The sequence below is a fragment of the Cebus imitator genome, unplaced genomic scaffold (genome assembly GCF_001604975.1).
Source record: "Cebus imitator isolate Cc_AM_T3 unplaced genomic scaffold, Cebus_imitator-1.0 Scaffold71, whole genome shotgun sequence".
Lineage (NCBI taxonomy): Eukaryota > Metazoa > Chordata > Mammalia > Primates > Cebidae > Cebus > Cebus imitator.
Window position 1 is genome coordinate 4,251,793 of NW_016107386.1, and position 15,195 is coordinate 4,266,987.

General features: G+C 44.6%; 1 protein-coding gene across 2 annotated transcripts in view; it reads right to left on the reverse strand.

Annotated features, from left to right (window-relative positions):
- Window positions 1–15,195, reverse strand: part of ABCC2 (ATP binding cassette subfamily C member 2) — a 60,978-nt gene that overhangs the window by 23,725 nt on the left and 22,058 nt on the right. For both annotated transcript variants that reach the window (XM_017531279.2, XM_037739540.1), the window contains 8 exons: window positions 13,330–13,584; window positions 12,171–12,236; window positions 9,152–9,289; window positions 8,451–8,597; window positions 6,470–6,554; window positions 5,377–5,443; window positions 3,714–3,840; window positions 924–1,100 (listed from right to left, as the gene is read on the reverse strand). In XM_017531279.2, coding sequence (XP_017386768.1) covers window positions 924–1,100; window positions 3,714–3,840; window positions 5,377–5,443; window positions 6,470–6,554; window positions 8,451–8,597; window positions 9,152–9,289; window positions 12,171–12,236; window positions 13,330–13,584 — 1,062 coding nt within the window. The remainder of the gene's footprint in view (window positions 1–923; window positions 1,101–3,713; window positions 3,841–5,376; window positions 5,444–6,469; window positions 6,555–8,450; window positions 8,598–9,151; window positions 9,290–12,170; window positions 12,237–13,329; window positions 13,585–15,195) is intronic.

Below are 15,195 nucleotides of genomic sequence, written 5' to 3' on the forward strand. Positions count from 1 at the left end.
GAAATTTCAAAATAGGCTGGGTGCAGTGGGTCACACCTGTAATCCCAGCACTTTGGGAGGCTGAGGCTGGCAGATCATAAGGTCAGGAGTTTGAGACCAGCCTGACCAACATGGTAAAACCCTGTCTCTATTAAAAATATTTTAAAAATTAGCTGGGAGTGGTGGCAGACTATTAAATAAGCAAAACTATTAAATAAGCAAATTATCTGATGGAAAATGGTAAGTTGGATATAATCTTTAATTATTGGCCTAAAGTTATTTATTTGAAACAGCTATAATCCCCACTACTCAGGAGGCTGAGGCAGGAGAATCACTTGAACCTGGGAAGTGGAGGTTGCAGTGCACAGAGATCATGCCACTGCACTCCAGCCGGGGCAACAGAGCGAGACTCCGTCTCAAAAAAAAAAAACAAAAAGAGATTTCAAAATAAATTATGCTAGATCTGTATAATTAATACAATATAGTCATTCAAAATCTATTTTTAAGAAAGGCCTTTAATAATAACAGAAGATAAATCACAATAAACATTTAAGTGTTCAATGAGTAGAATCTTTCTTTGGCCTCGCTGATACAGAAGTAGAATCAGGACACCTAGACTTTGGCCCCACTTCTGCCCCGCCACCTGTGAGATCAACCTTGGGCCAGTCACTATAAACTTCTCATGATCTTTGCCTCATCATCTTTGATTTAAATTACATAATTTTTATATCTGCTTCCAAGCAGAAAGTTTTAAAATTCTGAGTTATTTACATAGACCATTGTGGCCACTTAGTACAAACACATGATTTGTTGTGTTTGTTCCAGATATGACTACCTTAATTGATCAACCACATTAACCCCATGTAGTTAGTTCTTCACCACCATCCTTACTTTTTCTCTTCTATATGCATTCACCCTTGAAGATCCCTTGTTATCCCAAATACCTTCTCTCCAATCTCAGCCAAATCTCCTCCAGGCAGTATTTCCAAGTCTGGGAGGAGAGCACAGGCCTCCAGTACTTGCTGGTACCTCTTTTCATCCAACTCTGCTCCAAAAAGGATGTTGTCCTTTATGGTGCCATTCTGAATCCAGGACTGCTGTGGGACATAGGCAGTGGTGCCCTAGATGAAAAAGGATCAGACCATGTTACGGCTGCACTTCCAGAAATGCAGAGTTGAAGGACGGGGTAGCAGGAGAAGGGGAGAATCAAATGGAGCTTAAGTTTGAAGAACTGCATGAGAGGATGACTGAGGAGCTGATATTTATTCATGTGCTTATAGTTATTCCACTGACAGCACTCAATATCCTCTTCAGCATTAAAAGTCCCCCCTTGGGGCTGGGCACAGTGGCTCACATCTGTAATCTCAGCGCTTTGGGATGCTGAGACAGGTGGATCACGAGGTCAGGAGTTTGAGACCAGCCTGGCCAGCATGGTGAAACCCCAGCTCTACTAAAAATACAAAAAATTAGCTGGGCATGGCTGCATGTGCCTATAATCCCAGCTACTTGGGAGGCTGAGGCAGGATAATTACTTGAACCCAGCAAGCGGAGGTTGCAGTCAGCCGAGATTGCACCACTGCACTCTATCCCGGGCAACAGAGCAAGACTCCATCTAAAAAAAGAGTCCCCCCTATTTTTGGACTATCAGTTTCCAGCCATGATCCTGAAAATTAGATGATAAATGTATGTGTTGCTTCTAGAAGAGGGTTTTAGTCAAACCCAATTGAGTTTACTAGGACCAACAAAGTGCTAACACTGTCAAGAAAACGGTATAGATCACTTGTCCCCAACCTTTTTGGCACCAGGGACCGGTTTCATGGAAGACAATTTTTCCATGGATGGGATGGTGGTAGGGGATGGTTTTGGGATGGAACTGTTCCACCTCAGATCATCAGGCAGTAGATGCAGCCTAGATCCCTGGCGTGTGCGGTTCACAATAGGATTTGGGCTCCTATGACAATCTGACGCTGCTGCTGATCTGACAGGAGGTGGCGCTCAGGTGATAATGTTCACTCACTGCTCACCTCCGGCTGTGCAGTCCAGTTCCCAATAGGCCATGGGCTGGTACCGGTCTGAGACCCAGGATGTTGGGGACCCCTGGTATAAATGACATCTTAGGAAGCAAGATTATACCCAAAAAGAGATGAAGGCAGGGCACAGTGGCTCACACTTGTAATCCCAGCACTTTGGGAGGCCAAGGCAGGCGGATCGCCTGAGGTCAGGAATTCATGACCAGCCTGGCCAACATGGCGAAACCCCATCTCTACTAAAAACACAAAAAGTAGCTGGGTGTGGTGGTGCAAGTCTGTAATCCCAGCTACTCGGGAGGCTGAGGCAGGAGAATCACTTGAACCCAGAAGGCGGAGGCTGCAGTGAGCTGAGATTGGGCCACTGCACTCCAGCCTGGGAGACAGAGCAAGATTCCAACTTAAACAAACAAACAAACTAAAAACAGAGATGGAGACCAACAAATGCCTGTGTTTGAGGAAGAACCCAGTTATGAATTAGCAAGAAAGGAAGCTTCCCAAAAGGAGTTAGAAAACAGACTTAAATCTGTAGTCTGCTCTGCTATAGTGCATGTTTTTAAAATTGCAAAGTAGTTCAATAGTGATTGTTAAATCCGGAAATGATGTCTGTATATTGTGGAATAATATACATGGCAGCACACACCTGTAATCCCAGCTATTTGGGAGGCTGAGGCAGGAGAATCGCTTGAACCCAAGAGGTGGAGGTTGCAGTAAGCTGAGATTGCACCATTGCACTCCAGCCTGGGTGACAGAGACTCCCTCTCAAAAAAAAAAAAAAAAAATTGTAATTGATGAAGAAGACAATACCCTACACCAGATTTTCATTTTGGAAGCAAATGCCATCCAAGATTTAGCTCTCAAGGGAGGAAGAGGGGGCCCAAGAGTAATTGTAATGTTGGGTGCAAATGTCAGTGCTGATTTTACAGTGCTCCTGTTTTCATTGCTCTAGATGTTATTGTTATGGTTGGTATTGTTTTTGTTGGTACTTTGGTTACAAAGTTATATACATTTTTAGTGATCTATTACAACTCTTTTCCCCTAGATCTTGTTATTTTTATTCTACAGTTTTGCAGAATACATAATTTTTCAGAAACAAATACATAGATATAGCAGAAATACCTTTTTTTTTTTTTTTGAGACAGTCTTGCTCTGTTGCTCAGGCTGGAGTGCAGTGGCACAATATTGGCTCACTGGAGCCACTGCCTCCTGGGCTCAAGTGATTCTCCTGCCTCAGTCTCCCAAGTAGCTAGGATTACAGGCATGTGCCACCATGCCCAGCTAGTTTTGTATTTTTAGTAGAGTTTGGGTTTTATCATGTTGACCAGGCTGGCCTTAAACTCCTGACCTTAGGTGATCCACCTGCCTTGGCCTCTCAAAGTGCTGGTATTACAAACATGAGCCACTGGGCCCGCCCGGCCAGAAATGCTTATACTTTGAAGGAAGACCTCTCTAGTCAGCAGTTTTCACACTTAGTATGCATATGAGAACCACCTTTAGAGTTTATTAAAAATGCAGATTCCCAAATCTTACCCCCAGCAACTGATTATACAAAGCGGAAACGGGACAGAGGATCACAGTCGACAAATCTACCAGATGTCTCCAAGGCCTCATCTACTAGTCCTCAGTGCCTTCTCCCCAGTAAGGCGAAAGCACAAAGTGGCCCACATTTGGGAGTCAGAAGGCTTCTTCATTGGCATTGCCTCTCACCTTGATGGTGATGTGCCCATGGACATTTTCCATTTCTCCCAGCATGGCTGATATCAAGGAGGATTTCCCAGAGCCGACAGTGCCCACCACAGCCACAAGTTGGCCTGGCATAATGTCCAGGTTCACACTGAAAGAGAAGAATGTCTTTGAAGGAGATAGCAAAGGTCGGGTATTGAAGAGCAGTTCAAGTCACTTCTCTGAGCCTCCATGAAGTCTGGTATTAGGAGGTTCCCCCTCAAGATTGGAAAATTTGCCTTGGATATATAAGACCCCAATGTGCTTCTTTAATACTTTTTTTTTAAGCTCTAAAAGGCTAGAGAATGAGCCCTAATTTATCCAACTAATTTATAAGCTGTTTGTATCAAATGTGCATTTCCAATGATAAAATTCTCCTAGAACTAACATGCCTACCCATTGAATAAGACCCTAGTGGGGACCTGGAGACCTGGCCTGGTTCAAATCCCAAATCTGACACTGCTGGGCTATGTTATCTTGGAAGGTCACTTCCTTTGGACTAAGGACCCCTCCTTTCTTACTAATGGGATTAGACTAGATTAACATTTCCCAAATTTAGCTACTAAATGTGTCACCTGGAACATTTGCTGAAAGTAAATTCCCTGACCCTTCTCCTAAATATCTGATTGTATCTGGCTGGGTTGGGGCCCACACTGAGATAGGTTCCCAGAAACTCTGTGTGCCAGCCCTGTTATTTGAGTTTCTAGAACATCAGGAACATTCGGAACTTGTTCACAGTCTTTCTGAACCTGCCTATTGCAACGAACTTATTCCAGACCTATAGCAGTAAAGTGGAGGCCCTGCCCAGTTTCTTCTCTGCAAAGGAAACCTGTTGGGTTAGGAGGGTCCAGAGAAGATGCTCCTGCCCCAACTCATCCTGGGGCTAGCTCTGGAGTCCATGCTAAAGGCTATAGGAACAAGATAGAGGAGTGGGAAGTCAGGGGTATAGTAAGGAGACGATAAGATGTGCTCAGTTGTGAAGAAAGAAAGATATGGCCTACTCAGGCTCCTGGTGTACTCTGTGTGCTGTGTTCAGTGGATGAATTGGGTGTGCTACTACATATGGTGCTTAAGAGACACACTATGTGCAACATCAAGGCCAGAGGAAGTTGGCTTAGGGCAGCATACCTGCACAGCAGAGGAGGTAGCCTACACGGTAGGGTATGGGAATGGGTTATTTTGATATGAAACTCTAGATCTGACATGGAATCTTATAGAGGTAGCTCCCAAAGTCCAGTCTGGGGAAAGAAGCCAGATTCCAATGTTTCTGATTGCTATTCTTGAATGAATGAACTTATACTGAATTCAGGTTCTTGGGTGTATCTTCCACCACACCCAGAGAAACCAGCCACCTGCCAACCTCACTACCTCTGTCCACAATCTGCACAACAAATGTCTTCATGGGATCTCAGCTGGACATTCATGGTCCCATAGTAGGAAAGCAGGGTGGCGAATGCAGTTATCAGGGGAAGAGGCTGAGAATCTTTGCCTTCAGTTCACCTCTCCAGGTGTTTATCCTGCGCTAGCATCTAACTGAACACATGCACATAGCTCATTTTCCCATGTATTCTATTACATGGAATTTTCTGAGAATAGTCCAGGCAAAGAGAATGTTAAAGAACATTAGGATGGAAAGAAGGCAACTCACTCTCGGATTGTGGCTTCCAAATCACGCTCCCAGGTAAAGGTGGCCTCTGAAAACTGCACAGCTTTGTCTGTTGAGAAAAAGCTCCCTCTTTTAGTCAAATGTAGGTCCCCACGTGACTATCTGCCCTTTCTCAGCCCTCATGTGTCTCTCTCCACTTTTTCGTCAGCTCTCAGGATTGTTTCTGCTAAGTGCTGGCTCCTACGCTAACAAGAGGCAAATAAAATCTCCTGGAACGAGACCAGAAGTGACCCGCATATGAACTCTTTTTTTTTTCCCTTTGAGTCAGGGTCTCACTTTGTCACCCAGGCTGGAGTGCAGTGGTGCAATCTCAGCTGACGGCCACCTCGACTTTCTGGGCTAAAGAGATTCTCCTGCCTCAGACCCCCAGGTGGATAGGACTACAGACACCCACCAAAATGCCCCACTAATTTTTGTATTTTTAGCAGAGATAGGGTTTCGCCATGTTACCCAGGCTGGTCTCGAACTCCTGGACTCAAGCGATCTGCCCACCTCAGCCTCCCAAAGGGCTGGGATTATAGGTGTGAGCCACTGCATCCAGCCTAAAGTTGTTTTTGATTCAGAACTCCCAAGCCTGTTGGTGGCCGAGATTCCTGACCTATAGATACTCTGAGTATACTCTCCAGCCCTCTTTTGCCCAGTCCCCTTACATGAATTCCCTCTCCTTATATATATATCCCCCCTGCATCATGGATTCCAGTCCTACTGCCCACTCTGGCCATGGCTGGCCCCCAGTCTTTAAACCTTCAGAATCTGAGTATTCTTTCACTCCAGGCTACCTTCCCAATCCCATACATTTGGCTCCATCCTGACTTCTGCTTTCCAGGTCCTTTGCAGGATTCCCTGCTTATCCTCAGATGAGCTGGCCCAGATTTACTTAGCAATCTAGTTAAGCAATCTGCTGTAAGTATAAACATAATTCAAGTAAGAACAGTATGTATCTTATGCAAACATAGGCTCAAGACAAATCTCTGAGCTCTCCCTTTCAGTTTGCTGCTGCTAAGCTCTTGTATTATCAAAATTCTGACGCCAGCACTGTGAATAAGTTTGGGAAGCAACTTCCAAATTTATTTACCAGAATTGCAGTCATGTCGAATGGCAGATGTGTCCAAGTCATCCCCACCCAAGTACTTCTCCAGCCGCTCTGTGGAAACACTGGCCTAGAGAAGGACACAAAGGATGTCAAGAATTAAAGTCAGTAACAAGCACAAGCAGGGAGAAGATTTTGACTTCGTCATTAGCCCATGATTTTCTATTTGGCATAGCTGGCATCTCCTAATCTCCCCCGAACTCAGCCCTGGGAGCCATTTCATCACAGACAGATGAAAGTGGGTACACTATTTCAGTCCTTGAGCAACTCATGGAGTTCAATTCTTCTGCTGTGTCTCTCCAGTCTTTGGCCATAGTTCCAGAAGCTACCTCCTACCTTCTAAGACAAAACCTTAACCTCTGTCTGGTTCTGGTAACTAGGCCCCTGGCTTTCTCTCATTTAACTTAGTCTATGCCTGATGCCCATCCAGCATCCTAGCTAAGCCACTCCTGGGAGCCTCTGTAGAGGAACTGGCTATGGTATCAGGGGGACCCTGCACACTTTCACATAGGCCAGATAGCTAAAGCTTAAACTGCAGGTGACCTGAGTGTTGGCAGAATACCCTGCGGGCTCCCTGGAACTTGAGAACTTGGGAAGATTTTGAGGCGCTTCTATAAGGATGTTTCTCACCTACTTCCCTCTCTTCCAAGGAGGCTGGGTGGCTTTAAATTGCCATCCAGGCTCTGATGAAGTCTTAGGCTTTCTGCCTGTTCCCTCCTTAGGGTACAGAAGCAGTCTATAAAACCACTTAGCTGCTGCGTGGATCAGCTCCTCAAAAACAGAGTACCCCATTGCTCACCTTGCATCACCATCTGACCCTTTTGTTTCATTTTGTTTTGCTCTGTCACCCAGGCTGGAGTGCAAGGGCGTGATCTTGGCTCGCTGCAACCTCCACCTCCCAGGTTCTAGTGATTCTTGTGCCTCAACCTCTCGAGTAGCTGGGACTACAGGTGCATGCCACCACACCTGGCTAAGTTTTGCATTTTTAGTAGAGATGGGGTTTCACCATGTTGGCCAGGCTGGTCTCAAACTCCTGACCTCAGGTAATCTGTCTGCCTCAGACTCCCAAAGAGCTGGGATTACAGGCAAGAGCCACTGTGCCTTGCCATCATCTGACCCTTTTTTGATTCAGTGTCATGCTGAGGACCAGGAATGCAGGGAGCTGATACCTTTGCTGATCTTGCTTTTGCTGTTTATGCAACAAATTGTATCTAAAAAGATCCTGTTGCTTCTTTACCTGCCAAATATGTCACCCTTTCTTTACACCGTCCAGGACAGGGGGGCCTTCTCTTTCACATGGTCTGAGCTCTCTGAAGCCAGCCACTTCTGGGATAAATGCAAGTCACTATACTCCACCCCTGTCATTCAGGACTTTACATCAGTCTGCTGCCTGTCCTGTGACCTTCCTCTGCAGATCTGATATGTGTTGCATATCAGTGACTATGCTCAGTTTTCAGAACCCAGATATTCCCATTGGTCCATCCAAGGTTTCCTAAACTCCAAACTCATTTTCTGACAGTTTGAGGCTCCCAATTTGCATTTGGTTTGACCACCACATGGGTTTATGCAAAGGGAGGGTGTCTCTTCTCCCTTTGTGCCATATTTGCCTAATGCTAGCTATCTTAACACCTTAAGAGCCTTGGAAAAATATGGGAGAAACTGGGCTGGGAAATGTTCCCAGTACCAGGACTAAACATCATGATCTCACTAAATGCATTCACAAGATTATCTCCTTGCGAGGCAGAAGAGATTGGTATGATTATCCCCATTTTATAGTCAGATAAACTGGGGCTCAGAAAACTCGCAATATTATTAAGATCAAACCATTGATCTCCAGGGACCAAACAGATCTGTCTCACTGAAAGTTTACCAGCAAAAGTTAGACATGGGATGTGATGGCCAGTCATTCTGGACTCCAAGGCTTTTAACCAGAGACAGGCAGTCAGCAGTGAGAGTGCCAACCTACCTGGAGCATGGAGGTGATCATCATGGGAAGTGTGCTCAGGGGAAAGCGTAGGATATTGAAGAGGGTAATGGCGGTGAAGGCCTTTTGTGCATCCAAAATATTGCTGCTATCCACCAGGACGTAAACAGAAAATGTGATCACAGATACCTGGAAAGGGAAAGGTCATGAGCAATTTATTCCTAAAAGGGACAAAGCTGCATTGTGCTAAGTTACAGGAATACTGTATATCAGAGTTGAAAGTACCTTAAGGATGATCCAGCCTCCTCAGGTTTCAGATGAGAAAACTGAGCCCAGGAGAGGAGAACATATCTTCCCCAAGGTCACAGAGTCATTTAATGGATTACTAGGACCAGAGCTCAGGTCTGCTGGCTCCTATATCAGCGTTCCTTACACTACAGACCTACATCGCCTCCCCAAAGACAAGAAGTCCTCCTAAGCCAATCCTTCCTGGATACCACATTCTTGCTGTGCATCCTGAAAAGTTGCTCTGGGCTGCCAGACCACCGTACAGTACACTAGAGCTAGGGGTGTGATACAAAGGAGGAAAAGTAGCATGGGGCAGTGAGAAGGAGGACAAGTCCCCTGGATCCTGCGGTCAGGCCTAGAGGTGCCAGCTAGTCTATCAAAAGTAGAACTTCCTCTTCAGGAAGCTGATGCAGATCCAGATGAATATGCAGCCCATGGACCCCTCTGCTACTCACCAGGACTGGAGTTAAATGTAAGATGAATACCACCACACACTGTATTTGACTGAAGGCCAGCAGGTTCTTAAGCTCTTTCTTCCGAAGTTTGTGGACTTGGTCTCTGAATGAAGGTTCCCAGGCAAAATATTTCAGGATCTAATAATTCAAAAAAGAATACAGCTCACATGATTGCCCCCAAAAGGGAACCAGGTGTATCTGATCCACCCATGTTTTAGGATATAGTCCCCAAAATATGGGGAATAGTAATCCAGGTTATAAAACATGATTAGAGAAAGGTAACTTGTATTTGTTGACAACCTACTATGTACGAAGCCTTTTGTTTACTTATTTATTTATTTATTTTCATTTTTTGAGACAGAGTCTTGCTCTGTCACCCAGGCTGGAGTGCAGTGGCGTGATCTTGGCTCACTGCAAACTCCACCTCCCAGGTTTAAGCAATTCTCCTGCCTCAGCTTCCTGAGTAGCTGGGACTACAGCTTTGTGCCACCATGCCCAGCTAATTTTTTGTAAGTTTAGTAGAGATGGGGTTAGCCAGGATGGTCTCGATCTCCTAACCTCGGGATCTGCCCACCTCAGCCTCCCAGAGTGCTGGGATTACAGCCACGAGCCACGGTGCCCGGCTAGTACAAAGCATTTAAAATATATTATCTCACTTAATCTTTATAACAACCTTAGTATGACTAACTGTTCCAGCTTGTCTAGGACTAAAGGACTTCCCAGGACACAGGTCTTCAGTGCTAAAACTTGGAAAGTTCTGGGCAAATCGAGGTGAGTTAGGTATCTTAAATTTGTATAATTATTATCTTCATTTAAACGATAAGGAAACAAGCTGAGAGAGGCAAGGGAACTCGCCTAAAGTTATCAAGCTACCCAGTAGTAGGGCTGACATTCAAAACCAGCTCCCTGTTTTAATTTTGCCACATTCACAGAGAGATATATCAGAGCTTTGTGAGGAGAATGAACAAGGAGTTAAAAAGGGTCTCTGTTTCATTTTTAAGAAGTTTAGGGTAGCCGGGTGCGGTGGCTCAAGCCTGTAATCCCAGCACTTTGGGAGGCCGAGGCGGGTGGATCACGAGGTCAAGAGATCAAGACCATCCTGGTCAACATGGTGAAACCCCGTCTCTACTAAAACTACAAAAAATTAGCTGGGCATGGTGGCACATGCCTGTAATCCCAGCTACTCAGGAGGCTGAGGCAGGAGAATTGCCTGAACCCAGGAGGCGGAGGTTGCGGTGAGCTGAGATCGCGCCATTGCACTCCAGCCTGGGTAACAAGAGCGAAACTCCGTCTCAAAAAAAAAAAAAGAAGTTTAGGGTAATGTTAAAATCCATGAATTTAATATTTACTTAAAAACACTTATTGGTCACCTCTGGAGGATGAAATGCATTATTGTGAAAGCTGGTAAACAGAGGGAAAGAAGCAAGCATTTGTTCTGCATATTCCATACAGACTTCATTTTAAGATAACAAACAAGTTGATGAGAGATAATTCTTCTTCATAAAATTCCAGCTAATCAATGTCAAGGGAATAACAGAATTAAAAAATTTTACTCTTTCACAATTCCTAATGAAATAACATATCTAGGCAATGATCACAAAATTCTTACAACAGTGGTTTTCACCTTGGCGGCACATTAGAATCACCCAGGGAACTTTAAAAACATATACATGTCTGGGCTTCACCCCCAGAGAGTCCAATTTAAATGGTTTGAAGTAGGGCCCAGCCTCAGTGGGTTTTACAAACTTCACACTTCTCAGGTGATTCTAATGTGCTGCCAGCATCACAAACCACTGCTGTAGTGGAAGACTAGCAGGAAACCTTGTAAGGGATGCATCAGGCTGATGCGCCTGGACCCACTGAAATTATTATCGCTGCACTTTGGAAGCACACAGCACTATTTGAAAACAACCTTGCACTCCCACCCCCAAATCAAATCTAAATCAATCAAGCCTTTAGATCTAACTATCAATTTACAGGAAATACAGGAAACAAGACAAATAACCTAGTTTTTTTTTGGAATGACCAACACACACACACACACACACACACACACACACACACACACACACACACATACTGTTGCGGATTAAAAGCACTATCAATTAAATACCATGCATGAACATTTTTTGGTTTGTTATTCAAACTAACCAACAGCAAAACAAACAAACCAAAGGCACATATGAGTCAACTGGAGAACTTTGATGGTATCAAAGAATGTTGATTTTTTTTTTTTAAGGTATGATAATGGTATTGTGGCTGTATTTTAAAAATAAGTCCTTCTTGGCTTGGCGCGGTGGCTCACGCCTATAATCCCAGCACTTTGGGAGGCTGAGGCGGTTGGATCACGAGGTCAACAGATCGAGACCATCCTGGCCAACAAGGTAAAACACCATCTCTACTAAAAATACAAAAATTATCTGGGTGTGGTGGCGTATGCCTGTAGTTCCAGTTCCTCAAGAGGCTGAGGCAGGAGAATCACTTGAACCCAGGAGGTGGAGGTTGCAGTGAGCCAAGATCACGCCACTGTACTCCAGCCTGGTGACAGCGAGACTTCGTCTCAAAATAAATTTAAGAAATAAAAATAAAAGTCCTTCTTTTAGAGACACATACACAGTATATATGGATGAAATGACAAGATCTCTGAGATTTGCTTCAAAATAATCTAGTAAGTGTGAGGGGAGTGGGATTATAGATGAAACTAGTTAGGTTATGCTGATAATTCCTGGAGCTGGGTGTAAAGTCCATAGGGGTTCATGATAGTCTCTACTTTTCTACATGTTTAAAAACTTCTACAGTAAATTGTCAAAACAAAACAAGCCATTTAGGGTGAATAAATAGAAATCGAGGTTCAACAGAGGACCTGGGAGGGGCAGGAGGACATGATGAAACAAAAGTCATGTGACACAACTGGCCCAGAAGCAGGAATCCATCACCTCTACCAGGGTTTGCGAAGGCCAAGAGAGAGCTGCTGCTTCTGTCCTTACCCACAGAGAGCCACCTACGCTCAGATTCTCACCTTTATTCCACTGAGAATCTCATTCATGATCCTTAAACGCTTGTCTTTATTCTTCATATTTTTGACCTGCCAAGAAAAAAGCAAAAGGAAAAACAAAACATGCTTCCATGAGAGAGGACTCAGGTTTGCTGCAGACATCAAGCCTCACTGCTACTTTGTGGCTGTCACTTAGTAAGAACTTGAGGTGCCAGTGATGGGATTCACCTCCCTCCGCTCTCCTCTTTGCCCACTCCACTCCTGCCACACCCATCTTCTTTCTGATCCTTAAATGTGCCAAGCTTGTTTCTGCCCCACAGCCCTTGCCTGACTGTACCCTCCTCCCAGGCTGTTCTTTGCCTGCCCTTCTCAAGGCTTTCTCCTTTACAGTCAGGCTTGTGTCATTCAGAGTTCGGCTTAAACATCCTCTCCCCAAGAGGCATTCCTTGAACTCACTGAAAATAACCACCCATTAACTTGCTATCTCATTACCATGTTTAATTCTCTGAATAATACTTATCATGATCTGATATTTTTCTTCTTTGTGTATTTGCCCATCTCTTTACCACCCCACCAGGTACAGTGTAAGATCCATGAGTGCAGGAGCCCTAATTCATGGCTATGTTCTCAGAGAAGTAAATATACAAGAAATATTTTAAAAACAATTATTTGTAACTTGAATGCAAAAGCAAATGCTGAATAAATCACATACGCTGTCAATTTCACCCACCCAACCTGTGACTTCTGGCAGGACTGAGAACACTGTCTACATGGAGCCCTCCCACCTGGTGGTAGTAGGGTGATTGCCAGGGCTCAGGCTGACAGTTTGGATCGCTCATGCGACTGCTCTCTGTGGTTGGCTTATGATGGAGAAGCAGGGCCCAAAATCACTATTCTTAGGGCAGCCCAGCAGAGCAAGATGGAAGAATTATGTGCAGCATCTCTAGGGCAGCCCTTCCTTCCCCAGTCAGGTTCTTCCCTCTAACATGAATGCAGAGGAGTATATATAAACCCTGAGTTGTCAGGAGATGAAAAGGGAAGACAGAGAAAGCCAAGTACATTTGAGATGGTAGAAAATCTTCCACCAGCTTTGCCTTGCCCAAACTCCCATTAAGAATTAGAGTAAGAAAAAGGGTTTAGACTTTAAAGAAGGCATGTAGCTTCTGGGTGACTCTTTCTTTACCTGAATGGCCTTACTCTTGGTGGACAGTATCCCATTAATTGGGATTACCAGCACCATCACCCCAACACCTGCTAACACTGAGGGTCCCAACTCTCTCCATAAGAAGAAGATGGATAAGACAATCTGTAGAACACTTGACCACAGCTGGTGGATGAAGTTGGTCACATCCATGAGCTTCTGAGCATCCACAGACATCAGGTTCACTGTTTCTCCAACGGTGTACTCTTTCCTGGCCAAGTTGGATAGGGTCAATGCCTAAAGATAAAGATTGAAATTGGGATCCATGGACAAAGCCAAGGATACTAGAGAGTAGAAGAGGAAGCTCAGCAAGTGAGAATACAATGGAAGGATGTGCTCCATATGGACACAGCTTCTCCAAGGCACTGTGACTTCTTGCTTTCAAATCTTACACATGGTGCTCTCTCATTCTTGACCACTCTTTCCTCCTATTCCCACCTTCTTCCAACCCTATGCATCCACACACTTCTTTGCCAGAAAACTCCTATTTATCCTTTGATGTCAGCTGAGATATAACTTCTTGTAAGAAAATCATCCTGACTCCCAAGTTGGGGTTAGATACTTGTCCTGTGTACTCTCATAATATCCTGAGCTTACTTTTGTCATTACATTCAACACAATGAACCATAATTATTATTATTTTTTTGTTTCTGATGAGGGGAACATCTATTTCACTACTATATTATGTGGCACATGGTAGAGAATCAAATACTGAAGGATGGAAGAAAGGGAGGAATGGATGGATGGAAGGAGAGAGGGAGGAAGAGAGGGAAGAGAGGAAGAAGGGAGCTTGTATTGATTTTGACCTCGGAGGCTCTTGGTGTGGCAATGTTATTTGGACTCATACTCTTATGAAGAGGTTGCAAGCACTCCCAAGAAGGACAGAGAATTCAGACTGAAGAGGAAAACTTCAGAGTTCATAGTTGGAAGTAAAATGACTTTTGTAGACAGAACAAGGTGGCTCACGCCTGTAATCTGAGCACTTTGGGAGGCCTAGGTGGGCAGATCACCTGAGGTCAGGACTTCAAGACCAGCCTGGCCAACATGGAGAAACCCAGTCTCTACTAAAAATGCAAACATTAGATGGACCTCGTGGTGCACGCCTGTAGTCCCAGCTACTTGGGAGGCTGAGGCAGGTGAATTGCTTGAACCTGGGAGGCGGAGGTTGCAGTGAGCTGAGATCGTGCCACTGCACTCCAGCCTGGGCAACAGAGCAAGACTTCATCTCAATAATAAATAAAATAAATAAAATAAAATTACCTTTTCATTGTCAGGATTTTTCAGGCACTATCTAGATCTTGTAGTATGGGCTTCCTATACTCATGTTAGAGAGATCAGGTGGCTGTTACCCACAGATCTATCACTTATAACAATGCCTTGTACAAAGGTACCAGAGGACTGAAAACAACTTGTACTATGCCGCCAAGGCACCATCTGGAGTAGCCCTCATCTTTCTAGAAGGAGAGCCACTGGCTGGGTGCGGCGGCTCAAACGTGTAATCCCAGCATTTTGGGAGGCTGAGGAAGCGGAACATGAGATCAGAAAATCAAGACCATCCTGGCTAACACGGTGAAACCCCGTCTCTAAAAAAATACAAAAAAATTAGCCGGGTGTGGTGGCACACACCTGTAGTCCCAGCTACTCAGGAGGCTGATGTGGAACTGTTTGAATGTGGGAGGGAGAGTTTGCAGTGAGCTGAGATCATGCCACTGCACTCCAGCCTGGGCAAAAGAGCGAGACGCCTTCTCAAAAAAAATAAAAACAAGAAATCTGGAGGATCACTTGATTTCGGGAATTCAAGACCAGCCTGGGCAACATAGCAAAACCCTGTGTTTGCTAAAAAAAAAA